Source organism: Narcine bancroftii, chromosome 13 (assembly GCF_036971445.1).
Source record: "Narcine bancroftii isolate sNarBan1 chromosome 13, sNarBan1.hap1, whole genome shotgun sequence".
NCBI lineage: Eukaryota > Metazoa > Chordata > Chondrichthyes > Torpediniformes > Narcinidae > Narcine > Narcine bancroftii.
This window is the reverse complement of record NC_091481.1, coordinates 68,766,186-68,792,671: the sequence shown is the minus strand read 5'-3', so window position 1 is coordinate 68,792,671 and position 26,486 is coordinate 68,766,186. Positions and strand designations below refer to the sequence as shown.

Below are 26,486 nucleotides of genomic sequence, written 5' to 3'. Positions count from 1 at the left end.
CCCCCAGCCCCCCGCCCCCCCCAGCCCCCCGCCCCCCCCAGCCCCCCAGCCCCCCCCAGCCCCCCAGCCCCCCCTCTCCCCCCCAGCCCCCCAGCCCCCCCTCTCCCCCCCAGCCCCCCAGCCCCCCCTCTCCCCCTCCCCGTCCCCCCTCCCCGTCCCCCCTCCCCGTCCCCCAGCCCCCTTTCTTTTATTGCATTGCATTGCTTGCCCCACACAGGACATCCCAGACTTCAACCCCCATGTCCTGTTCCACCGGAGGGTTGTGAGTAGATACCCCCCTCCCCCCATTTCGCTGGCTCCCTATCTTTGCTCCAGCTGAGGGCTTCCTGTCGTTGACCTTCTCTGGGTTCATTTTGTCAGCTGCGATGCGGCCGCCGAAGCCATGAATTTCGCGGCATCGTTCGCCCGGAGGGGGCTTCACCCACCCGTCACCTGGACCAAGGCTGCGACCCCACGGCGCTGGTTCGGCATTTTCCCCGCGTCTGGATGAAGGACCGACGACGTCCTTTTTGCTGGAGACTGGGTAAAAACCCCCCTCAGGGACGACCCTCCTCCTGCAGGACCCCCCCCCCCGGGCTTTCACGGTAGTCTCCACCGGGCCGGACGCCTGGCGGAGCGCTGTCTGAGGTGCCGGGGCGGGGGGAAAGGAAAGAAAGAGAGAGAGAGAGACGAAGGGACGCGGCTCCTTTAAGAGGCGGGCGCGGGAGGAGGGCCTCGTGCCGTGTGTCCGCAGCTCGGCGGCGGTGGGGCGGGGATCTGCGGCGCGAGGCGGCTGCGGCCGAGGCTCGCGGGCGATGGGTGAGTGAGTGAGCGGGCGGGCGGGATGATGAGCCCTGTCCTGGCCGGCGTCGGTGGTCCTCGGGCCTAGCAACGGTCGCTCACCTCACTGCCCGGGAACCGTTACCTCAGCCCCCGTCTCCGTCCTGGTCCCTCTCCAGTCCCTCATCCTCCCCCCCTCCAGTCCCACTTCCTCCCCCCCCCCCCGTCCCTCTTCCTCCCCCCCCCAGTCCCTCTTCCTCCCCCCCCTCCAGTCCCTCTTCCTCCCCCCCCTCCAGTCCCTCTTCCTCCCCCCCCTCCAGTCCCTCTTCCTCCCCCCCCTCCAGTCCCTCTTCCTCCCCCCCCTCCAGTCCCTCTTCCTCCCCCCCCTCCAGTCCCTCTTCCTCCCCCCCCTCCAGTCCCTCTTCCTCCCCCCCCTCCAGTCCCTCTTCCTCCCCCCCCTCCAGTCCCTCTTCCTCCCCCCCCTCCAGTCCCTCTTCCTCCCCCCCCTCCAGTCCCTCTTCCTCCCCCCCCTCCAGTCCCTCTTCCTCCCCCCCCTCCAGTCCCTCTTCCTCCCCCCCCTCCAGTCCCTCTTCCTCCCCCCCTCCAGTCCCTCTTCCTCCCCCCCCTCCAGTCCCTCTTCCTCCCCCCCCTCCAGTCCCTCTTCCTCCCCCCCCTCCAGTCCCTCTTCCTCCCCCCCCTCCAGTCCCTCTTCCTCCCCCCCCTCCAGTCCCTCTTCCTCCCCCCCCTCCAGTCCCTCTTCCTCCCCCCCCTCCAGTCCCTCTTCCTCCCCCCCCTCCAGTCCCTCTTCCTCCCCCCCCTCCAGTCCTTCCCTCCCCCCACCCCGGTCCACCTCCAGTCCCTCTTCCTCCCACCTCCCCGGTCCACCTCCAGTCCCTCTTTCCTCCCCACCCTCCAGTCCCTCTTTCTCCCCCCCCTCCAGTCCCTCTTTCTCCCCCCCCTCCAGTCCCTCTTTCTCCCCCCCCTCCAGTCCCTCTTTCTCCCCCCCCTCCAGTCCCTCTTTCTCCCCCCCCTCCAGTCCCTCTTTCTCCCCCCCCTCCAGTCCCTCTTTCTCCCCCCCCTCCAGTCCCTCTTTCTCCCCCCCCTCCAGTCCCTCTTTCTCCCCCCCCTCCAGTCCCTCTTTCTCCCCCCCCTCCAGTCCCTCTTTCTCCCCCCCCTCCAGTCCCTCTTTCTCCCCCCCCTCCAGTCCCTCTTTCTCCCCCCCCTCCAGTCCCTCTTTCTCCCCCCCCTCCAGTCCCTCTTTCTCCCCCCCCTCCAGTCCCTCTTTCTCCCCCCCCTCCAGTCCCTCTTTCTCCCCCCCCTCCAGTCCCTCTTTCTCCCCCCCCTCCAGTCCCTCTTTCTCCCCCCCCTCCAGTCCCTCTTTCTCCCCCCCCTCCAGTCCCTCTTTCTCCCCCCCCTCCAGTCCCTCTTTCTCCCCCCCCTCCAGTCCCTCTTTCTCCCCCCCCTCCAGTCCCTCTTTCTCCCCCCCCTCCAGTCCCTCTTTCTCCCCCCCCTCCAGTCCCTCTTTCTCCCCCCCCTCCAGTCCCTCTTTCTCCCCCCCCTCCAGTCCCTCTTTCTCCCCCCCCTCCAGTCCCTCTTTCTCCCCCCCCTCCAGTCCCTCTTTCTCCCCCCCCTCCAGTCCCTCTTTCTCCCCCCCCTCCAGTCCCTCTTTCTCCCCCCCCTCCAGTCCCTCTTTCTCCCCCCCCTCCAGTCCCTCTTTCTCCCCCCCTCCAGTCCCTCTTTCTCCCCCCCCTCCAGTCCCTCTTTCTCCCCCCCCTCCAGTCCCTCTTTCTCCCCCCCCTCCAGTCCCTCTTTCTCCCCCCCCTCCAGTCCCTCTTTCTCCCCCCCCTCCAGTCCCTCTTTCTCCCCCCCCTCCAGTCCCTCTTTCTCCCCCCCCTCCAGTCCCTCTTTCTCCCCCCCCTCCAGTCCCTCTTTCTCCCCCCCCTCCAGTCCCTCTTTCTCCCCCCCCTCCAGTCCCTCTTTCTCCCCCCCCTCCAGTCCCTCTTTCTCCCCCCCCTCCAGTCCCTCTTTCTCCCCCCCCTCCAGTCCCTCTTTCTCCCCCCCCTCCAGTCCCTCTTTCTCCCCCCCCTCCAGTCCCTCTTTCTCCCCCCCCTCCAGTCCCTCTTTCTCCCCCCCCTCCAGTCCCTCTTTCTCCCCCCCTCCAGTCCCTCTTTCTCCCCCCCCTCCAGTCCCTCTTTCTCCCCCCCCTCCAGTCCCTCTTTCTCCCCCCCCTCCAGTCCCTCTTTCTCCCCCCCCTCCAGTCCCTCTTTCTCCCCCCCCTCCAGTCCCTCTTTCTCCCCCCCCTCCAGTCCCTCTTTCTCCCCCCCCTCCAGTCCCTCTTTCTCCCCCCCCTCCAGTCCCTCTTTCTCCCCCCCCTCCAGTCCCTCTTTCTCCCCCCCCTCCAGTCCCTCTTTCTCCCCCCCCTCCAGTCCCTCTTTCTCCCCCCCCTCCAGTCCCTCTTTCTCCCCCCCCTCCAGTCCCTCTTTCTCCCCCCCCTCCAGTCCCTCTTTCTCCCCCCCCTCCAGTCCCTCTTTCTCCCCCCCCTCCAGTCCCTCTTTCTCCCCCCCCCTCCAGTCCCTCTTTCTCCCCCCCCTCCAGTCCCTCTTTCTCCCCCCCCTCCAGTCCCTCTTTCTCCCCCCCCTCCAGTCCCTCTTTCTCCCCCCCCTCCAGTCCCTCTTTCTCCCCCCCCTCCAGTCCCTCTTTCTCCCCCCCCTCCAGTCCCTCTTTCTCCCCCCCCTCCAGTCCCTCTTTCTCCCCCCCCTCCAGTCCCTCTTTCTCCCCCCCCTCCAGTCCCTCTTTCTCCCCCCCCTCCAGTCCCTCTTTCTCCCCCCCCTCCAGTCCCTCTTTCTCCCCCCCCTCCAGTCCCTCTTTCTCCCCCCCCTCCAGTCCCTCTTTCTCCCCCCCCTCCAGTCCCTCTTTCTCCCCCCCCTCCAGTCCCTCTTTCTCCCCCCCCTCCAGTCCCTCTTTCTCCCCCCCCTCCAGTCCCTCTTTCTCCCCCCCCTCCAGTCCCTCTTTCTCCCCCCCCCTCCAGTCCCTCTTTCTCCCCCCCCTCCAGTCCCTCTTTCTCCCCCCCCTCCAGTCCCTCTTTCTCCCCCCCCTCCAGTCCCTCTTTCTCCCCCCCCTCCAGTCCCTCTTTCTCCCCCCCCTCCAGTCCCTCTTTCTCCCCCCCCTCCAGTCCCTCTTTCTCCCCCCCCTCCAGTCCCTCTTTCTCCCCCCCCTCCAGTCCCTCTTTCTCCCCCCCCTCCAGTCCCTCTTTCTCCCCCCCCTCCAGTCCCTCTTTCTCCCCCCCCTCCAGTCCCTCTTTCTCCCCCCCCTCCAGTCCCTCTTTCTCCCCCCCCTCCAGTCCCTCTTTCTCCCCCCCCTCCAGTCCCTCTTTCTCCCCCCCCTCCAGTCCCTCTTTCTCCCCCCCCTCCAGTCCCTCTTTCTCCCCCCCCTCCAGTCCCTCTTTCTCCCCCCCCTCCAGTCCCTCTTTCTCCCCCCCCTCCAGTCCCTCTTTCTCCCCCCCCTCCAGTCCCTCTTTCTCCCCCCCCTCCAGTCCCTCTTTCTCCCCCCCTCCAGTCCCTCTTTCTCCCCCCCCTCCAGTCCCTCTTTCTCCCCCCCCTCCAGTCCCTCTTTCTCCCCCCCCTCCAGTCCCTCTTTCTCCCCCCCCTCCAGTCCCTCTTTCTCCCCCCCCTCCAGTCCCTCTTTCTCCCCCCCCTCCAGTCCCTCTTTCTCCCCCCCCTCCAGTCCCTCTTTCTCCCCCCCCTCCAGTCCCTCTTTCTCCCCCCCCTCCAGTCCCTCTTTCTCCCCCCCCTCCAGTCCCTCTTTCTCCCCCCCCTCCAGTCCCTCTTTCTCCCCCCCCTCCAGTCCCTCTTTCTCCCCCCCCTCCAGTCCCTCTTTCTCCCCCCCCTCCAGTCCCTCTTTCTCCCCCCCCTCCAGTCCCTCTTTCTCCCCCCCCTCCAGTCCCTCTTTCTCCCCCCCCTCCAGTCCCTCTTTCTCCCCCCCCTCCAGTCCCTCTTTCTCCCCCCCCTCCAGTCCCTCTTTCTCCCCCCCCTCCAGTCCCTCTTTCTCCCCCCCCTCCAGTCCCTCTTTCTCCCCCCCCTCCAGTCCCTCTTTCTCCCCCCCCTCCAGTCCCTCTTTCTCCCCCCCCTCCAGTCCCTCTTTCTCCCCCCCCTCCAGTCCCTCTTTCTCCCCCCCCTCCAGTCCCTCTTTCTCCCCCCCCTCCAGTCCCTCTTTCTCCCCCCCCTCCAGTCCCTCTTTCTCCCCCCCCTCCAGTCCCTCTTTCTCCCCCCCCTCCAGTCCCTCTTTCTCCCCCCCCTCCAGTCCCTCTTTCTCCCCCCCCTCCAGTCCCTCTTTCTCCCCCCCCTCCAGTCCCTCTTTCTCCCCCCCCTCCAGTCCCTCTTTCTCCCCCCCCTCCAGTCCCTCTTTCTCCCCCCCCTCCAGTCCCTCTTTCTCCCCCCCCTCCAGTCCCTCTTTCTCCCCCCCCTCCAGTCCCTCTTTCTCCCCCCCCTCCAGTCCCTCTTTCTCCCCCCCCTCCAGTCCCTCTTTCTCCCCCCCCTCCAGTCCCTCTTTCTCCCCCCCCTCCAGTCCCTCTTTCTCCCCCCCCTCCAGTCCCTCTTTCTCCCCCCCCTCCAGTCCCTCTTTCTCCCCCCCCTCCAGTCCCTCTTTCTCCCCCCCCTCCAGTCCCTCTTTCTCCCCCCCCTCCAGTCCCTCTTTCTCCCCCCCCTCCAGTCCCTCTTTCTCCCCCCCCTCCAGTCCCTCTTTCTCCCCCCCCTCCAGTCCCTCTTTCTCCCCCCCCTCCAGTCCCTCTTTCTCCCCCCCTCCAGTCCCTCTTTCTCCCCCCCCTCCAGTCCCTCTTTCTCCCCCCCCTCCAGTCCCTCTTTCTCCCCCCCCTCCAGTCCCTCTTTCTCCCCCCCCTCCAGTCCCTCTTTCTCCCCCCCTCCAGTCCCTCTTTCTCCCCCCCTCCAGTCCCTCTTTCTCCCCCCCCTCCAGTCCCTCTTTCTCCCCCCCCTCCAGTCCCTCTTTCTCCCCCCCCTCCAGTCCCTCTTTCTCCCCCCCCTCCAGTCCCTCTTTCTCCCCCCCCTCCAGTCCCTCTTTCTCCCCCCCCTCCAGTCCCTCTTTCTCCCCCCCCTCCAGTCCCTCTTTCTCCCCCCCCTCCAGTCCCTCTTTCTCCCCCCCCTCCAGTCCCTCTTTCTCCCCCCCCTCCAGTCCCTCTTTCTCCCCCCCCTCCAGTCCCTCTTTCTCCCCCCCCTCCAGTCCCTCTTTCTCCCCCCCCTCCAGTCCCTCTTTCTCCCCCCCCTCCAGTCCCTCTTTCTCCCCCCCCTCCAGTCCCTCTTTCTCCCCCCCCTCCAGTCCCTCTTTCTCCCCCCCCTCCAGTCCCTCTTTCTCCCCCCCCTCCAGTCCCTCTTTCTCCCCCCCCTCCAGTCCCTCTTTCTCCCCCCCCCTCCAGTCCCTCTTTCTCCCCCCCCTCCAGTCCCTCTTTCTCCCCCCCCTCCAGTCCCTCTTTCTCCCCCCCCTCCAGTCCCCTCTTTCTCCCCCCCCTCCAGTCCCTCTTTCTCCCCCCCCTCCAGTCCCTCTTTCTCCCCCCCCTCCAGTCCCTCTTTCTCCCCCCCCCTCCAGTCCCTCTTTCTCCCCCCCCTCCAGTCCCTCTTTCTCCCCCCCCTCCAGTCCCTCTTTCTCCCCCCCCTCCAGTCCCTCTTTCTCCCCCCCCTCCAGTCCCTCTTTCTCCCCCCCCTCCAGTCCCTCTTTCTCCCCCCCCTCCAGTCCCTCTTTCTCCCCCCCCTCCAGTCCCTCTTTCTCCCCCCCCTCCAGTCCCTCTTTCTCCCCCCCCTCCAGTCCCTCTTTCTCCCCCCCCTCCAGTCCCTCTTTCTCCCCCCCCTCCAGTCCCTCTTTCTCCCCCCCCTCCAGTCCCTCTTTCTCCCCCCCCTCCAGTCCCTCTTTCTCCCCCCCCTCCAGTCCCTCTTTCTCCCCCCCCTCCAGTCCCTCTTTCTCCCCCCCCTCCAGTCCCTCTTTCTCCCCCCCCTCCAGTCCCTCTTTCTCCCCCCCCTCCAGTCCCTCTTTCTCCCCCCCCTCCAGTCCCTCTTTCTCCCCCCCCCTCCAGTCCCTCTTTCTCCCCCCCCTCCAGTCCCTCTTTCTCCCCCCCCTCCAGTCCCTCTTTCTCCCCCCCCTCCAGTCCCTCTTTCTCCCCCCCCCTCCAGTCCCTCTTTCTCCCCCCCTCCAGTCCCTCTTTCTCCCCCCCCTCCAGTCCCTCTTTCTCCCCCCCCTCCAGTCCCTCTTTCTCCCCCCCCCTCCAGTCCCTCTTTCTCCCCCCCCTCCAGTCCCTCTTTCTCCCCCCCCTCCAGTCCCTCTTTCTCCCCCCCCTCCAGTCCCTCTTTCTCCCCCCCCTCCAGTCCCTCTTTCTCCCCCCCCTCCAGTCCCTCTTTCTCCCCCCCCTCCAGTCCCTCTTTCTCCCCCCCCTCCAGTCCCTCTTTCTCCCCCCCCTCCAGTCCCTCTTTCTCCCCCCCCTCCAGTCCCTCTTTCTCCCCCCCCTCCAGTCCCTCTTTCTCCCCCCCCCTCCAGTCCCTCTTTCTCCCCCCCCTCCAGTCCCTCTTTCTCCCCCCCCTCCAGTCCCTCTTTCTCCCCCCCCTCCAGTCCCTCTTTCTCCCCCCCCTCCAGTCCCTCTTTCTCCCCCCCCTCCAGTCCCTCTTTCTCCCCCCCCTCCAGTCCCTCTTTCTCCCCCCCCTCCAGTCCCTCTTTCTCCCCCCCCTCCAGTCCCTCTTTCTCCCCCCCCTCCAGTCCCTCTTTCTCCCCCCCTCCAGTCCCTCTTTCTCCCCCCCCTCCAGTCCCTCTTTCTCCCCCCCCCTCCAGTCCCTCTTTCTCCCCCCCCTCCAGTCCCTCTTTCTCCCCCCCCTCCAGTCCCTCTTTCTCCCCCCCCTCCAGTCCCTCTTTCTCCCCCCCCTCCAGTCCCTCTTTCTCCCCCCCCTCCAGTCCCTCTTTCTCCCCCCCCTCCAGTCCCTCTTTCTCCCCCCCCTCCAGTCCCTCTTTCTCCCCCCCCTCCAGTCCCTCTTTCTCCCCCCCCTCCAGTCCCTCTTTCTCCCCCCCCTCCAGTCCCTCTTTCTCCCCCCCCTCCAGTCCCTCTTTCTCCCCCCCTCCAGTCCCTCTTTCTCCCCCCCCTCCAGTCCCTCTTTCTCCCCCCCCTCCAGTCCCTCTTTCTCCCCCCCCTCCAGTCCCTCTTTCTCCCCCCCCTCCAGTCCCTCTTTCTCCCCCCCTCCAGTCCCTCTTTCTCCCCCCCCTCCAGTCCCTCTTTCTCCCCCCCCTCCAGTCCCTCTTTCTCCCCCCCCTCCAGTCCCTCTTTCTCCCCCCCCTCCAGTCCCTCTTTCTCCCCCCCCTCCAGTCCCTCTTTCTCCCCCCCCTCCAGTCCCTCTTTCTCCCCCCCCTCCAGTCCCTCTTTCTCCCCCCCCCTCCAGTCCCTCTTTCTCCCCCCCCTCCAGTCCCTCTTTCTCCCCCCCCTCCAGTCCCTCTTTCTCCCCCCCCTCCAGTCCCTCTTTCTCCCCCCCCTCCAGTCCCTCTTTCTCCCCCCCCTCCAGTCCCTCTTTCTCCCCCCCCTCCAGTCCCTCTTTCTCCCCCCCCTCCAGTCCCTCTTTCTCCCCCCCTCCAGTCCCTCTTTCTCCCCCCCCTCCAGTCCCTCTTTCTCCCCCCCCTCCAGTCCCTCTTTCTCCCCCCCCTCCAGTCCCTCTTTCTCCCCCCCTCCAGTCCCTCTTTCTCCCCCCCCTCCAGTCCCTCTTTCTCCCCCCCCTCCAGTCCCTCTTTCTCCCCCCCCTCCAGTCCCTCTTTCTCCCCCCCCTCCAGTCCCTCTTTCTCCCCCCCCTCCAGTCCCTCTTTCTCCCCCCCCCTCCAGTCCCTCTTTCTCCCCCCCCTCCAGTCCCTCTTTCTCCCCCCCCTCCAGTCCCTCTTTCTCCCCCCCCTCCAGTCCCTCTTTCTCCCCCCCCTCCAGTCCCTCTTTCTCCCCCCCCTCCAGTCCCTCTTTCTCCCCCCCCTCCAGTCCCTCTTTCTCCCCCCCCTCCAGTCCCTCTTTCTCCCCCCCCTCCAGTCCCTCTTTCTCCCCCCCCTCCAGTCCCTCTTTCTCCCCCCCCCTCCAGTCCCTCTTTCTCCCCCCCCTCCAGTCCCTCTTTCTCCCCCCCCTCCAGTCCCTCTTTCTCCCCCCCCTCCAGTCCCTCTTTCTCCCCCCCTCCAGTCCCTCTTTCTCCCCCCCTCCAGTCCCTCTTTCTCCCCCCCTCCAGTCCCTCTTTCTCCCCCCCCTCCAGTCCCTCTTTCTCCCCCCCCTCCAGTCCCTCTTTCTCCCCCCCCTCCAGTCCCTCTTTCTCCCCCCCCCTCCAGTCCCTCTTTCTCCCCCCCCTCCAGTCCCTCTTTCTCCCCCCCCTCCAGTCCCTCTTTCTCCCCCCCCTCCAGTCCCTCTTTCTCCCCCCCTCCAGTCCCTCTTTCTCCCCCCCCTCCAGTCCCTCTTTCTCCCCCCCCCTCCAGTCCCTCTTTCTCCCCCCCCTCCAGTCCCTCTTTCTCCCCCCCCTCCAGTCCCTCTTTCTCCCCCCCCTCCAGTCCCTCTTTCTCCCCCCCCTCCAGTCCCTCTTTCTCCCCCCCCTCCAGTCCCTCTTTCTCCCCCCCCTCCAGTCCCTCTTTCTCCCCCCCCTCCAGTCCCTCTTTCTCCCCCCCCTCCAGTCCCTCTTTCTCCCCCCCCTCCAGTCCCTCTTTCTCCCCCCCCTCCAGTCCCTCTTTCTCCCCCCCCTCCAGTCCCTCTTTCTCCCCCCCCTCCAGTCCCTCTTTCTCCCCCCCCTCCAGTCCCTCTTTCTCCCCCCCCTCCAGTCCCTCTTTCTCCCCCCCCTCCAGTCCCTCTTTCTCCCCCCCCTCCAGTCCCTCTTTCTCCCCCCCCTCCAGTCCCTCTTTCTCCCCCCCCTCCAGTCCCTCTTTCTCCCCCCCCTCCAGTCCCTCTTTCTCCCCCCCCTCCAGTCCCTCTTTCTCCCCCCCCTCCAGTCCCTCTTTCTCCCCCCCCTCCAGTCCCTCTTTCTCCCCCCCCTCCAGTCCCTCTTTCTCCCCCCCCTCCAGTCCCTCTTTCTCCCCCCCCTCCAGTCCCTCTTTCTCCCCCCCCTCCAGTCCCTCTTTCTCCCCCCCTCCAGTCCCTCTTTCTCCCCCCCCTCCAGTCCCTCTTTCTCCCCCCCCTCCAGTCCCTCTTTCTCCCCCCCCTCCAGTCCCTCTTTCTCCCCCCCCTCCAGTCCCTCTTTCTCCCCCCCCTCCAGTCCCTCTTTCTCCCCCCCCTCCAGTCCCTCTTTCTCCCCCCCCTCCAGTCCCTCTTTCTCCCCCCCCTCCAGTCCCTCTTTCTCCCCCCCCTCCAGTCCCTCTTTCTCCCCCCCCTCCAGTCCCTCTTTCTCCCCCCCCTCCAGTCCCTCTTTCTCCCCCCCCTCCAGTCCCTCTTTCTCCCCCCCCTCCAGTCCCTCTTTCTCCCCCCCCTCCAGTCCCTCTTTCTCCCCCCCCTCCAGTCCCTCTTTCTCCCCCCCCTCCAGTCCCTCTTTCTCCCCCCCCTCCAGTCCCTCTTTCTCCCCCCCCTCCAGTCCCTCTTTCTCCCCCCCCTCCAGTCCCTCTTTCTCCCCCCCTCCAGTCCCTCTTTCTCCCCCCCCTCCAGTCCCTCTTTCTCCCCCCCCTCCAGTCCCTCTTTCTCCCCCCCCTCCAGTCCCTCTTTCTCCCCCCCCTCCAGTCCCTCTTTCTCCCCCCCCTCCAGTCCCTCTTTCTCCCCCCCCTCCAGTCCCTCTTTCTCCCCCCCCCTCCAGTCCCTCTTTCTCCCCCCCCTCCAGTCCCTCTTTCTCCCCCCCCTCCAGTCCCTCTTTCTCCCCCCCCTCCAGTCCCTCTTTCTCCCCCCCCTCCAGTCCCTCTTTCTCCCCCCCCTCCAGTCCCTCTTTCTCCCCCCCCTCCAGTCCCTCTTTCTCCCCCCCCTCCAGTCCCTCTTTCTCCCCCCCCTCCAGTCCCTCTTTCTCCCCCCCCTCCAGTCCCTCTTTCTCCCCCCCCTCCAGTCCCTCTTTCTCCCCCCCCTCCAGTCCCTCTTTCTCCCCCCCCTCCAGTCCCTCTTTCTCCCCCCCCTCCAGTCCCTCTTTCTCCCCCCCCTCCAGTCCCTCTTTCTCCCCCCCCTCCAGTCCCTCTTTCTCCCCCCCCTCCAGTCCCTCTTTCTCCCCCCCCTCCAGTCCCTCTTTCTCCCCCCCCTCCAGTCCCTCTTTCTCCCCCCCCTCCAGTCCCTCTTTCTCCCCCCCCTCCAGTCCCTCTTTCTCCCCCCCCTCCAGTCCCTCTTTCTCCCCCCCCTCCAGTCCCTCTTTCTCCCCCCCCTCCAGTCCCTCTTTCTCCCCCCCTCCAGTCCCTCTTTCTCCCCCCCCTCCAGTCCCTCTTTCTCCCCCCCCTCCAGTCCCTCTTTCTCCCCCCCCTCCAGTCCCTCTTTCTCCCCCCCCTCCAGTCCCTCTTTCTCCCCCCCCTCCAGTCCCTCTTTCTCCCCCCCCTCCAGTCCCTCTTTCTCCCCCCCCTCCAGTCCCTCTTTCTCCCCCCCCTCCAGTCCCTCTTTCTCCCCCCCCTCCAGTCCCTCTTTCTCCCCCCCCTCCAGTCCCTCTTTCTCCCCCCCCTCCAGTCCCTCTTTCTCCCCCCCCTCCAGTCCCTCTTTCTCCCCCCCCTCCAGTCCCTCTTTCTCCCCCCCCTCCAGTCCCTCTTTCTCCCCCCCTCCAGTCCCTCTTTCTCCCCCCCCTCCAGTCCCTCTTTCTCCCCCCCTCCAGTCCCTCTTTCTCCCCCCCTCCAGTCCCTCTTTCTCCCCCCCTCCAGTCCCTCTTTCTCCCCCCCCTCCAGTCCCTCTTTCTCCCCCCCCTCCAGTCCCTCTTTCTCCCCCCCCTCCAGTCCCTCTTTCTCCCCCCCCTCCAGTCCCTCTTTCTCCCCCCCCCCTCCAGTCCCTCTTTCTCCCCCCCCTCCAGTCCCTCTTTCTCCCCCCCCTCCAGTCCCTCTTTCTCCCCCCCCTCCAGTCCCTCTTTCTCCCCCCCCTCCAGTCCCTCTTTCTCCCCCCCCTCCAGTCCCTCTTTCTTCCCCCCCTCCAGTCCCTCTTTCTTCCCCCCCTCCAGTCCCTCTTTCTTCCCCCCCTCGGTCCCCCTCCAGTCCCTCTTCCTCCCCCCCCCCCCCAATCTCCATCCTGGTTCCCCTCCAGTCCTTCCCTCCCCCCACCCCGGTCCACCTCCAGTCCCTCTTCCTCCCACCTCCCCCGGTCCACCTCCAGTCCCTCTTCCTTCCCCCACCTCGGTCCCCCTCCAGTCCTTCCCTCCCCTCACCCCGGTCCCCCTCCAGTCCCTCTTCCTTCTCCCCCAATCTCCGTCCTGGTCCCCCTCCAGTCCTTCTTCCTCCCCCCACCCCGTTCCTCCTCCAGTCCTTCTTCCTCCCCCCCCACCCCGGTCCCCTTCCAGCCCCTCTTCCTCCCCCCATCTCTGTCCTGGTCCCCCTCCAGTCCCTCTTCCTCCCCCCCACCCCGGTCCCCTTCCAGTCCCTCTTTCCCCCCCCCCCTCCGTGGTCTCCCTGTCCCTCTTTCCCTCCTGGCTCCCTCAGTCCCTCTCCCCCTCAATGTCCTCAAGGCTCCCTCAGTCTCTCTCCCCTCCCCTCCACAATCTTGCCCCATACTTAGTAATTGATCTCGTCTCTAATTGCCTGATCCTCAGCCTGACCTGCATTCCCTATCCCCACCAACTGCTCTGATGTAATTTCTTCCATGAACGTTAGCTGCCCCATGCTTATCCCTGCGTAGATAACTTTCTCATCTCCATTTTCACCACTTTTCTTCATCCCCAATGCAGCATCACCTCTTTAAAAGTTGTCACCTCTCCTACCCCTTGTCCAGCACTTCAACCTCTCCCGGTTTTTCCCCCTTCTCCACCCTCCTCACCTCTACGTCCCATCCCCTTCGCAGTGCTCATTTGTCTCTTACTTGCCTCTCATTTGCTGCATTTATTTTCACTCTGCCCTCCCCAACCTCCTCCAACCCCACTTTCCCCCATGCCATCTCTGGAGACTCAGTCACAGCTTGCCTACCTTGAAGGACCTGATCGTCCTCTGGCACCAATATCCCTGAGCTTGACCACATCTTGATGTTCCCATGAATGCTGGCTCCACTCACTTAGTGGGTAACCCTTGTTCTTACTATGAATGCCCTTGGACTGCCATGTAAGCTATGCCTGCTGTTAGGCTATGTGCCTGTGTGTCTCCTGGGGCCTGTGCTCCTGTTCTTAAATCTGGTTGTTTCCCAGAGTTTAGGCTGAGACTGATATTCTAGAGACTGTGATGTTCTAGGGACTGCCTCCTGCCAGCAGTACATAAGGTGTTCTCTCCATCTAAAGCCAACCCTTGTCAATAATTTCCCAACTGAATGGAAACTAAAGTTGAACTTGGTTAAGGGTTGATTCTTAAAGTATGCCGAAAGGTGAGTGCCAACTGATTTTGGAAAGGCAAGGCTTCATGGGTGAAACTTAATACAGGATGAAGAATGAAATGGTGCATGTTGGAAGAATGAGTTGAAGCAAGGGCAGCCTATTGAGCTACAGATACGTCAGGAAGGTTGCCAAGACCTTGGCGTGAGTACCCAGGTGGTGGTGGTAATGGCAGGATGCAGACAGTTGGGGAGTAGCCCTGCTACTGGACTCTGGCATGGGAGAAATACTGGGACGCGGTCCTGCTCCAAGCACCCGAGGTTCTCAGAGTTATTGGAAACTTTAAATTTAAATCTAAGGACCAGTAGCAGAGGTGGGCTGGAGTTATTCCTCTTCAGAGTGGAGATGGAATTTAATGTATGTGTTCAAAATGCTGGAGTCTTTCAAAGGGCTAAATGGTGGCAGGATTCATGTCCAGAGATTTAAGATGCATGACAATAGGGCAAAAAGGTTGAAGATTTAAAAAAAAAATAGAGCAAGTTGCAAAGATCTTGATATGTAAAAATGGGATTAAATTTAGCAATATGCATATTTAAGTACTTGGAGAGGAGAGGTGGGGGTGATAAATTTGCAAATGAAATTTGAAATGAAAATGGTCCAATAGATAAATGAGCTGGAGAAATGGCTATGACTAAGGCCTCAGGCATGAGCTGTCAGTTACCCATCACTTCATATGGATACGGAGTGACCTGAGTTTCACCCAACAAATTTATGTATTGCACTGGACCCTAGCATTTGCAGATTTTCTTGTTTAACTCTGTAGAAATAGTACTGGAGTCGATCAGTGAGAACCTTTGGGGGTGATTAGTTGTTTGGTTTTTTGGAAGACATCAGTTTTCTCATCACCCACCTTTTGTGTTTCTTCCATTTCTCTTGTTCTGCTGGAAGGTTGAGTGGGAACACATTCACATTAATTGGACTTGGCCTAACACTGTCTCTGAGCCAGTCATTGGTCAGCTAAGGTTAAGTGAGAAGGGAAGTTATAATTCTTCATTGAACAACCTGGGGTCGTTTTGAAATGTATTAGTAGCAGAGGGCTTCATTCCCTCCACATTGTTGATCTGTCAGTGAGGAGATTTCCACTTTGGTAACTGTGATCCTATAACTGCAGTCAGAGTCCATCTGGAGCAGTTATCTGCTGTGCATTGATGTCCTGCCTCCAATGGAAAATAGTGAAATGTCAAGTGGAATTGCTTTCACTTTTCAAGCTTGTGTAAAACTGTCTGTAACCTCCACTTGGAATGGAGGAGTTAGAACACTGGCTCAGATCAATTTGATATTAACATATAAGGAGCATCAGCTTTCCTGTGCAGAACAATGATTCCTTCAGAGACTGACTTGACCATTGCACAAAGGATAACCATGAAATAGTGCCCATTTATTCTAAACTTGAGGTTGTAGGTTAACTGGGTTATTTGAGTAGCACGGCCATGTGGGCTAGAAGGACCTGTTACCATGCTGTATGTCACATAGATAAACTCACTCTGCTTAACATCCATCTGAGTGAATGTTTGGGTTCCTTTAAACAACTGATTGGCTCAAGGCAAGGCAGTTGGAAGTCGCTGAAGTAGGTTTGAAAATGGAAGACAGTCACCAAGAAAGGTTATTTGAAGAGATGGTAAATATGATGGAGATGAATTGTGAAGGGATTTTCAGTCTTTGACAAGGGACCACTTGTGAGATTGATGGTGATGGAATTGTCCATTAGAAAATTTACAAATCTGGCTAAAAAAGAGAGCTGAGGAGGAGTTGTAAAAGTCTCAAGATGCAAGTGGCTACACCTTATTTACCACCTTCGCACATCAGTAAGTTCTCAGCATCTCCATTTCACCTTCTGCTAAGCAAAAAATCTTCAAAGCATTTGCAAATCATGGATGGCTGGGTCCACAAAACATGCAAAGAGGTTTCTGAAATGACAAATGATTTGGGTACAATCCTTTACTCGAGTGTTTTTCATGGATTACAAATTATGAATCGGGACTTTTGCAAAGAATCAATGTGAAGAAAGGGTGTGGCACTGCAACTGAATGTCATGAAGCACAGACACAGGCTGCCCAACCTATCTATGCTAGTTCAACCTCCCTATTTTTGTCTCATATCCCTTTCAACCCATTCTGTCCATGTATTCCTCCAAATGTACCTTAAATGTTGCAATAATACCTGGCTCAATTACCTCCAGCTTGTTCTGCACATCCACCAACTCTGTGTAAAACAGAGTTTCACTTCCTGCCCCCCACCCCCCCCCCCCCCACCGCTTCACGAACAATGTCCTCTAGTTCTCAATTTCCCCTGGTATAGGTAAATCACTCAATCTATTCCCCTCATGATCCCAGAGTTTGATCCGTTGGACAGTAGAGGAATGTAACACAAGAACACAAAAACCTGAAGTTGTTGTAGGTCTTCAGCTCTTCATTCTGCTCTACCGTTCAGAAGGATAAATGGTTGATCTATTACCTAAGCACCACTTTCCTGCACTAATCCTTTAATATTGATTCCTCTAATATATTTTTAAAAATCTATTTTTCTCTGCCTTGGTGTGCCCAATGATGAGGACCAGAGGAAAGTGTAAGAAAACATGATAAGATGGTGGAATGAAAAAAGAAAGTTGTAGCTGGAATTCAGTCAACAAATAAGATATATTCTTGTTTATGAAAAGCAATGAAAGTTCAGCAGAATAATCCAGTTTGCAAAACATTAAATTTACAACTTGATGACAAAATATTAGTTTGATGGATGATACAGCAGCAGGAGGGATGATGAAGAAATAATGAGAGGACTTGAAGTTGATTAGAAGCTGTCTGGTATATTAAAATACAAAACCAGGCAAAAGACAAACTAATGTGTAACCAAATGGAGAAGCTAAAGAGATTATTTAATGTCAACTTCCAAAATTATTACTTCATTGTATGCGTGATTCATTCACAAGTTTTGATACAGAATGTAGGTCTGATGACTCCCGACTCAGAGGTAGGAATTAAGGCAAATTATAAAGAGAAAATTTGAATGAGGTAGAGAGGTGTATAGAGGGATTTCCAAGTTTGAGGCATGTAAAGACAAAAACGGCTGTCAAATGTGGGACAGTGGAAATCTGACTGGAGCAATGGGAGTTGGAGGAATAAAGAAGTCGAGAGTTGGAGAGAAGGACACTGGGCCAGTTCAGTCCAGTGAATCCAGAGGGGAATGGAATTTGGCTACGAGGAAGTGAGTATCGGTGACTATAAACTGAACTTGAATTGTTTATTGTCGTGTACTGAAATACAGTGAAAAGTCTTTTTATTGCCTGCAAGTCATCTTGTTTTTTTTTTGAAAAATTTATTTTAAATTTTACAAGGGATAGAAAAGAAATATAATATAACAAAACATACATGTTTTTTTAAAAAACCCTTATTCCCCTTGCCCCTTACTATCCCTCCCTCCCCCAGAGCTTAACATACAGAAAGCAGGTTATTATAAAATACGAATATGTAGCGTGGGTTGAATTACAATGTAAATAAAAATAATAATTACTTAACATTTAGCTTCATACCTTTCAAATATGAAGTCCACATATTTTCAAAAAAAGAATAATTATTCCTCAACTTGTATGTAATTTTCTCTAAATACAAACATGATTGAATTTCATTATGCCACCTCTGTATACTTAGGTCTACATCATTTTTCCAATTTACTGCTATACATTTCCTAGCTACTGCCAAACTTAAACGAATAAATTTATCCAAATTTGTTAATGGATTCATATATCATAATAAGCATAGCCATGGATCCATAAGCAAATCTACTTGAAATAAATCTCGCAAAAATTTAATAACCTTTTCCCAAAAAGGTTTAACTTTTGAGCATTCCCACAGAGCATAATCTCCACATCTAAAACACGAATCAGAATCCCTAAAACCATACCTCTTTAACTTTTCCGGAGTTAAATATAACTGATGTAAAAAATTATAATTAACTAAATTATAACGTACGTTAACTAATTTTGTAACACTATGTAGATATAAATCAGACCATACTTCATCAGGAATAACCATAGCTAACTCCTGTTCCCATTTATCTCTTATTCTCAACACTCCAGACTTATTAATTTTTGATTGTAATAACAAATACATCTCTGAAACAAACCCTTTCTTTCCCTTATCCAAAAGCAGCCTTGGTAATATCAAGACTCGACCAAACTTATTAATTTAAAAATCCCGTATTTTATAATCAAGTAACATATTTCATGATATTCCAAGCTTCTCCCTAAGTCTATCAAATGAAAGAAATAAACCTGCCTCAAAACAATCTTCAATTAATACCAAATCTTTTAAATCCCACTCCTTCAAATAAGGATTATGCATTGAAAAAGAAATCAATTGATTTTGATATAATGGAATTTTAATTGAACATGTTTCTTTCAAACCTATAGACTTATTCCACTTGTTCCATATTTTAAATAAATGAATTAAAACTGGTACTTTATATTTTTGAAAAAGCGATAAATTCCACTTGCATGAAAATTCATTACATAATTTTATATATATCTGATCCATCTCCACATATGCCCACATTGGTGGTTGGTCAATATCAAACAATCTGCTAATAAAATTCAATTGTGCTGCCTGATAATAATTTTGAAAATGCAGTAATTGAAAACTTCCCAAGTCATATGACCATGTCAATTTTTGCATCTTGATAATTTACCTTCCATAAAAAAGACATACAGCCTTATTCAATTCTTTGAAAAATTTCCCTGGTACCATACATGAAATTGATTGAAAGAAATACTGAATACATGGATAGATATTCATTTTAACACAGTTTACTCGGCCAATTAACTTCAATGGTAAATCTTTCCATCGATTCAAATCAAATTTAACCCTATTTAACAAAGGTAAATAATTTAAACTATACAAATTCTTAAATTCCTTATCAATAAATTCCCCTAAATACTTAATCTTCTCAGACCATTTAAAATTAGTAATTTGCCTACAGTCTGAATATTCTTCTTCAGATATTGGTAATATCTCACTTTTCTCCCAATTTATTTTATATCCTGACATTGACCCATAATATTCCAATAATTCTTGTAAGGGTCATAGTTAACTCTTCGGTTTCGATAAATATATCAATATGTCATCTGCAAATAAGTTGATTTTATACTCGTGTTGTCCAATTGTAATACCTTGAATTGTCATATTCTGTCTAATTGCTTGAGCTAAAGGTTCTATTACTAATGCAAACAAGGCTAGTGACAATGGACAACCCTGTCTAGTTGATCTACACAAATTAAATGTTTGAGAAATCTGACCATTTGTCACCACTTGTGCAGAAGGGTTCTTGTATAACGCCTTAATCCAACCTATAAAAAATGGCCCAAACCTATATCTTTCTAACACCTTAAATAGAAATTTCCACTCTACACCATCAAAAGCGTTCTCAACATCCAATGCTAATATCATTGGTTGATTAACTTACCGTCTGGATGCATTAATTATTGTAATTAATTTAGTAATATTATCAACTGAATATCTATTTTTAATAAATCCTGTTTGGTCTCCATGTACTAATTTTGGTAAATAATTAGCCTATCTATTAGCCAAAACTTTTGCTACAATCTTGTAATCCACATTAAGTAAAGATATAGGCCTATAAGAACTTTCAATGGATCTCTATCTTTCTTTGGTATTACCGTTACCATTTTGTACTTGAATATGGCAGATAGTGAAATAAAGCTAGAGGTCAAGGTGTTATATTGCTGTAAATTAGAGTGTAGGATGTAGCATTGCAAAGATAAAGTATATATATTTTTTAAAAATATATATTTTTCACACTATGAACCATACTGACCAAAATACACACAAACATTTCCCTCTTGAATATACAGTGTCATTTTCTCCCCTTTTCCCCCTCCCTTCCCTCCCTCCTTCACCCCCCCCCCCACTCACTCAACGTTCAACATATATGATACATTAAACCCATTAAACAATGTCATCACACAATGAAAGTAAACAAGAAATTTGTGTCTTCTATTACATACTAGGTCAAGCAAGGGTGATTTAAAAAAACAATGAAGGCCCATTTAAGAGTCTGATAACTAAGAAAGAAACCGTTCTTGAAAGATGTTGGTAGCTTTCCCCAGACAACAGGAGTCTGGGGAAGTCTCATCAAGATGGTGATCAAGAGGAGGAGGAGTCACGTGATGGAATAGTGGCCAGGAGGGTAAAACCAGCCCTCTCGAGAAAAGAAGAAAAAAAGTCAAGAAAAGACAAAGTTCAATAAATATAAAATATAAGAAATAAAAGATAAAGTTGCAAAGAAGAGAAAGAAGATGGCACCTAAGAAGGAAAAAGTAAAAACAATGGGGGAAAAAAAGAAAAGACACCAGAAAAGAAAGAAGGCCTTACCTGCATGAAGGAACAGGGAGCCGTGGTGGCGAAGAGCACCCAATCTCCGAGGTTGGTGCTGGCTCTGTGGAGTCGCGACCCCCCCCCTCCCCCTGACCAGTGGACTGCAAAAATGGCTCTCTGAGCCAAACAAAAGTGCACAACTGCGCATGCACGAGCAGTGCACAATCTAAGGTAAAGGAAAACACCGACGGTGGGGGGGGCTCAGCCGAGGAGCGGGCAACCACGGCGCGACCAGCTGAGGGACGCCCAACACCAGGGCTCTCAGCTGGAAGATGAGGAAAGCGGTAGGAGAGGGAGTGAAGTACCAGGTGAGAAAGAAAGTCGACGGGGTGAATGGCAAGAGGAGCAGCAGCAGGAGGTTCGACAGATGAGCAGCTCAGAAGGAGAGGACCAACAACAAGAGGCCAAGTAAGAAAAAACCCAACAAAGTGAGACAAGCAACTCATCAGAAAAATCAGAAGAGACGCAGATACAAAGAAGACAAGACAAACACAGGTACAGACACAGAAGAAGACCAAGATCTTCACAAAGAAATAGAAGGTAAAACAGATAGACAAAATATAGATAAAGCTTTTTTTGAAGAACAAATTAGAGCATTAAAAGAATGGTTGTCATATTTTGGTGCAATTAAAAGAAAAATGAAATGAACAGAAGATAAAATGCAAATATTAGAACTAGTCATGATAGAAATAGGGAAAAGAGCAGAAAATGTGGAAGAATGGCTGTAGAAATGGAAGTAAATGACTTGAGAGGAAAATTGGAAGAAAGTGATAAAAAAGAATAAAGTGGCCAAATTTATGGTTAAATCAATGAAACTTATGGATATATGGAGGTGGCAGCACCCAAGGGAGAAGGAATACTCATATTATTCAAGTAGGCATAAAACGTACTCAAGGATTGATAGGTTTTTGTTGTTGGCCCATATTCGAGGGAGAGTTAGGAAAACTGAATATAAAGCTGGATTGCTATCTGATCATTCACCCCTGTTATTAGCAATAGAACTGGAGGACATCCCACCAAGAACATGTAGATGGAGGTTAAACTCCATGCTACTTAAAAGGCAAGAATTTAGAGAGTTTATTGAATGCCAAATTTAAACATATTTTGAAATAAATATGGAATCAGTGAAAGACAAATTTATATTATGGGACGCAATGAAAGCCTTCATTAGAGGGCAGATAATAAGTTATGTAACTAAAATGAAAAAGGACTACAATCGGGAAATAAAACAGTTGGAAAGGGAGATAGTAAGTACAGAAAATAAACTAGTAAAAAGGGATGATATAACGAAAAGGAGAGAATTGGTGGACAAAAAAATAAAATACTAAACATTATAAATGTACAAGGTAGAGAAGAACATATTGAAAATAAAGCAAAAGTGTTAGGAACTGGGAGAAAAAAAACACATAAAATATTAGCCTGGCAACTTAAAACAGAACAAGCTAAAAGAACTGTATTGGCATCAAGGATAAAGGACGAAGAAACCAATAGAGATTAATGAGAACTTTAAGGAATTTTATGAACAATTATACCAAACTGAGAACGAGGGGAAAGATGATAAAATAGAAGAGTTTTTAGCTAAAATTGAACTGCCGATATTGTAAAAAGAGGAACAAACTGATAAAAGCATTTGAAATAGAGTAAGTACAGGATATATTAAAAAAGCTGCCGAACAATAAAACGCCTGGAAAGGATGGATTCCCAATAGAATTTTATAAAACATTTAAAGAGTTATTAATTCCTCCTCTCCTGGAAGTAATGAACCAGATAGAAGAAACACAAAACTTGCCAGATTCATGTAAGATAGCAATAATTACAGTAATACCAAAGTCGGGGAAGGATCCATTAACACCAGCATCATATAGACCAATATCTCTACTCAATTCAGATTATAAGATCATAGCAAAATTATTAGCATACAGATTTGCCGACTGAGTACCAAAAATAGTAAAACAAGATCAAACTGGATTTATTAAGAAAAGACGAACAGTGGATAATGTCTGTAAACTTATTTCCTTGAACTGCATGAATTAGATTAATAAGAAGCCAACAGTGGCTGTTGCTTTAGATGCAGAAAAAGCCTTTGACAGAGTAGAATGGAGGTTCAATCTACCAGAAAAATATATTAATTGGATTAAAGCATTATGGACCATTGGCAATGGTAAATGGATATGTATCGAACTAATTTAAATTAAGTAGGTCAACTAGACAGGGATGTCCATTGTTCGCTTTAGCAATAGAACTATTGGCAGAACTGATAAGAACAGAAAATAAAATAAAAGGGATAAAAATAAAGGAGGAGTATAAAATCAATTTTTTTTGCAGATGACATCATAGTATACTTAACAGAACCAGAAATATCAGTAAAAGAATTACATAAGAAATTGAAAGAGTATGGAGAAATATCGGGGTGCAAGGTCAATGCAAATAAAAGTGAGGTGATGCCAATGAGTAACACAGATTATACAGAATTTTAAAAAGAATCACCCTTTAAATGGAAAACACAAGCAATCCGATACCTATATATTAGGTTAGATAATAACTTAAGCCAGCTGTACAAACTGAATTATCAGCCACTAATGAAGAAATTGCAGGAAGACTTAGAACATTGGAAAGAATTACTGCTAATGTTGATAGGGAGGGTAAATTGCATTAAAATGAATGTCTTCCCAAGGATACAATACTTATTTCAATCATTGCCAATTCCCCTAAGAGAAATTCTTAAATGAACTAAAGAGAATAATAAGGAAATTCTGTGGAAAGGGGAGAAACCGAGGATAGCATTAGATAAATTAACAGAGAGGTACAACCAAGGTGGTTTGCAGTTACCAAACTTTAAAAATTATTATAGAGCTGCGCAATTAAGGTATTTATCAGATTTTTACCAGACAAGGGAAATCCAGACTGGACTAAGATAGAACTAGATAAAATAGGGGAGAAGATACCGGAACATATACTTTATAAGTGGGATGAAAAGCTGGTGCAATATAAAAACTCACCAGTATTGCATCATTTACTTAAAATAGGGAAGAAGATCCACTTAGAAAGGAAAAAACCAAATACCAAAATTGTTATTGACACAAAACCCACTAATTCCTTTTGCAATAGATAACCTTTCCTTTAGAGAATGGGAGAGAAAAGGAATCAAAAGAATAGAAAATTGGTTTTGGGAAATAATTTATTAACATTTGAACAGTTGAAGTACAAATATGGAATAACTCATGGTACAATGTTTGTATATCATCAACTGAAATCTTATTTAAAGGATAAATTGGGAAACAACGACTGAGATTATCAGAAGGAAGCAGCTTTGACTATGCGATTACAGACACAATGATAATTAAAAGATTTATAACAAACATGTACATTTAGCTGCAAGATAAGGAAAATGATGAAATAAGCTATAAACCTAAGCAGAAGGAAAAGGATTTAAACATAAAGATAAAAAAATGAAACATGGGAAAAGTTATGTTCTGGAACTATGAAGAATATAATAAACACAAGGTTACGCATGATACAGTATAATTGGTTACACACGTTATGTATCACTCCTCAAAAATTAAAAGAATGGGATCCAACATTATCAGATGGGTGTTTTCGCTGTAAGAAGGAAATGGGAACAACAGTACATGCAATTTCGGCATGTACGAAAGTGAATATGTTTTGGGAAGATCTAAATCGGATATTAAATAATATCACAAAAATTAACATACCAAAAAATCCAGAAATCTTTCTTCTAAGTAAGAAGTAAGGAATTAGGCCTCAAATTGGATAAAGTGCAAAAAAGATTTATTATGATAGCCTTAGCTGTAGCAAAACAATGTATAATGTCAACTTGGAAATCGGAAGAGAGCCTGAGAGTACAGCAATGGTACATGGAAATGAGTAAATGTATTCCATTGGAAAAAATAACATAATTTAAAAAAATAAAGTCACATTATTTGAACAAATTTGGAAACCGTACATGGAACATAACAGAGAGGGCTTGCCTCGGACCTCCACCCCCTAAAATGATGGAATGATAAGAAGAGAAAATGACTTGATCCAGTGTGTAAAAGTAGATGATGCATTTTTCTTGTTTATTTTCATTGTGTGATGACATTGTTTAATGGTTTTATTGTATTGTATATGTTGAATATTTGTTGGTTCTGGAGGGGGGTGGGAAGGGGGGCAGGGAGGGTAGGGGGGAAGAAAAGGGAGAAAATGTCACTGTGTATAATTAATAAGAAACGTTTGTATATATTTTGGTTGATATGGTTCACAGTGTGAAAAATAAAAAATTATAAAAAAGGTGATGAAGAGGGCAGCACAGTTAGTGCCACAGTATTATAGTGCCAGTCAGCACTTAGGACCAGGGTTTGAATTTGGCGCTGTCTTTAGGGAGTTGATACTTTCTCCCAGTGTCTGCAAGGTTTTCCTCCGGGTGCTCCGGTTTCCTCCCATCAAAACATACCTGGGTTCTAGGCTAATTAGACAACTCGTAGTCTAAAAGGGTCTGTTCCCATGCTGTATGTCTAAATTTAACAGTTCAAAATGGTGTCAGAAGGTTTTGTGATCTGCTCCAGGAAGATTCTCTATTTTGAATGCATTAGAATTGTTCAAACTTTAGAGTACAAATTTTAAGCTAGACAAAGTGATTTTGCATAGTTGGAAATGTATCGACTTAGTTATAGATGGTGAAACTGAGCAAAGTGATGTGACACTTGCCTCCAAGTTCATAGAGCTTCTTGACATTAGAGTACTTGGAGGTGAGTAAGAAGATGGGCCAAAGTCAGCATGGTTTCCTTGAGGGAAAAATCTTGCTTATCAAACCTATTGGAATTCTTTGAAGAAGTCACAGGCTTGATAAAGGAAAGGCAGTAGATATATATTTGGAATTTTAGAAGACCTTTGGCAAGGAGCTGCACATGAGGCTCTTTGAGCCCATGGTTTAATGAGAAATGTACAAGAATGGTTGGCAGGGAACAAAGTTGGAATACAGAGATCATATTGTGATACCTTGATGAAGGGCTCAAGCCTGAACCATTGGTGATGTATCTTTGCTACATAAAGTAAACTGTTTGACCTGCTAAATTTCTCCAGCATGCATTTTTACTTCAACCATGGTGTCTGCAGACTTTGATGTTTTATATATCATAGGGGTTGGTGTTTGGGCCACTTCTTTTTATGTTGTATAGCAGTGGTTCTCAACCTTTTTCTTTCCACTCACATACCACTTCAAGTATTCCCTATGCCATAGGTGCTCTGTGATTAGTAAGGGATTGCTTAGGATGGTATGTGGGTGGAAAAAAAGTTTGAAAACCACTGTTTTAATTGTACCTAATTGACTCGTTATGTGCATGGTTTCATAACTCTAAAGGAAATGGACTAATGACAATTTTTCTCTAGCAAAATATTTCAGTTACAATTGGATATAGAGCAGTGATTCTCAACCTTCCCTTCCCACTCACATGAGTAGAAATGGGATTGACCTCATTGCGCCTCTGCCCTCGTTTTCCCCCTTTCATTTTTATTCTTCTTTCTCTTCTACCCTCCTACCTGTATCCACCTATTTGCCTGTTAGACCAGAGGTTTTCTATTCCCTACTAACATACCACCTTAAGTAATCCCTTACTAACTGCAGAGCACCTATTGCATAAGATGTGTTCTCTCCCCCACCCCACCATTTTATTCAGGCATCTACCTGATTTTCAGCACTCCTGGATTAGTGTGTTTGTATTTTTTTTTAATTGCCTGATGATTGATGTGGACTCAGTGGATTGAGGAGCCTATTTCTGCATTGTACATCTCTATGCTTGTTAGTTTTCACTTCATTGCTACTTTGTAATTTTGCAATTTACAAAATTTCCTCTGGCATTCACTTTGTTTTCTTTTCTTCTGTTGCTTGGAGAGCTTTTGATATGTTTGTTGTCTCTTTCTCACTCCTGGGGAAATGCCTCGGCTGTACCTGAATCATCCCTTAAAGACAGTTCAATGTCTGTTACAATTCTGGTTCCAGGTTCCCTGGCCAGATCCACTCTCAGTCAAATTGGCTTTCCGGTTTATTTGATTGTTGGTTCATAGCTAGCCTAAATGTTAATGTTATGATTGCTGTCTCCTAAATGTTCCCTTGATGGAACTTGCCCAACTCTCTTCCTAGATTCAGATCCACTAATTCCTCTGTCTTTGACCAGAAACTTGCTGCTCTAGAAAACTATCCTGGACACATCAGGAACACTTTCTGCCTTTAACATCAATATTATTATGTTTTTGGTAATAATTAAAATACCCCCCTCCCCATGTATAATTATTTTGTCTTTTTTTGCATTTTCCTTGTACTTTGTAATTTGACTTGTCAAAAACATCCAACAATTCTTTTGTAGTTCCTTATCTCAGCTTTTCTCTCCAGCACTGTTATCACTCCTAGCTTTTTCATTGTTCCCTATCCTTCCTGGACACTTTGTATCTTGAAATAAAACCAAATCATTCCCTTTTTTTGGAGACTTAAGTTGATGGATCAGATTCCCACTATGGTGTCTGTGACTAGATCACAAACATCATTTTCCACTTTTGAACATTTGCCAATGTGTCTATTAATTTTAAAGTTCATTACTTCCCTAAATTCTCAGCATCTCCATAGCAATCTTCTTCAAGGCAAAAAATCTTCAAAGCATTTGCAAATTATGACGACCAGGCCACAAAATATGGAACTGAGAAATGGTTTGGGTACACTTTTAGTCAAATATCTTTCATGATTTACAACTTCTAAATAGGAACTTTTTCAAAGAATCAAGATGGAAAATGGGTGAGGCACTGAAAATGAGTGATTACAGCATGTGTTAGCTCTCAGGAATCTGCTATTATAAGATATTTTGCTTGAGAATTTGTTTCTTTTCAAACTGCATGTGTCAGAAATTCTCATGGT

The 26,486-nt window shown here is 51.0% G+C and overlaps 1 protein-coding gene across 8 annotated transcripts in view; it reads left to right on the top strand.

The window, feature by feature from the left end:
- Positions 1-308: 308 nt before the first annotated feature.
- LOC138748152 (beta-1,4-mannosyl-glycoprotein 4-beta-N-acetylglucosaminyltransferase-like) overlaps positions 309-26,486 on the top strand; it is a 69,427-nt gene continuing 43,249 nt past the window's right edge. The window contains exons 1-2 of one of the 8 annotated variants that reach the window (XM_069907898.1): positions 309-798; positions 19,216-20,122. Coding sequence is in view for 1 of the 8 variants with exons in the window: in XM_069907897.1 (XP_069763998.1) it covers positions 12,866-12,933 (68 nt within the window). In the remaining 7 variants the exon portion in view is untranslated. Of the gene's footprint in view, positions 799-12,306; positions 12,934-12,983; positions 13,190-13,882; positions 16,398-19,215; positions 20,123-26,486 lie in introns of those variants that run through there. The other 7 variants (XM_069907901.1, XM_069907899.1, XM_069907900.1 and 4 more) reach the window with 7 other exon arrangements.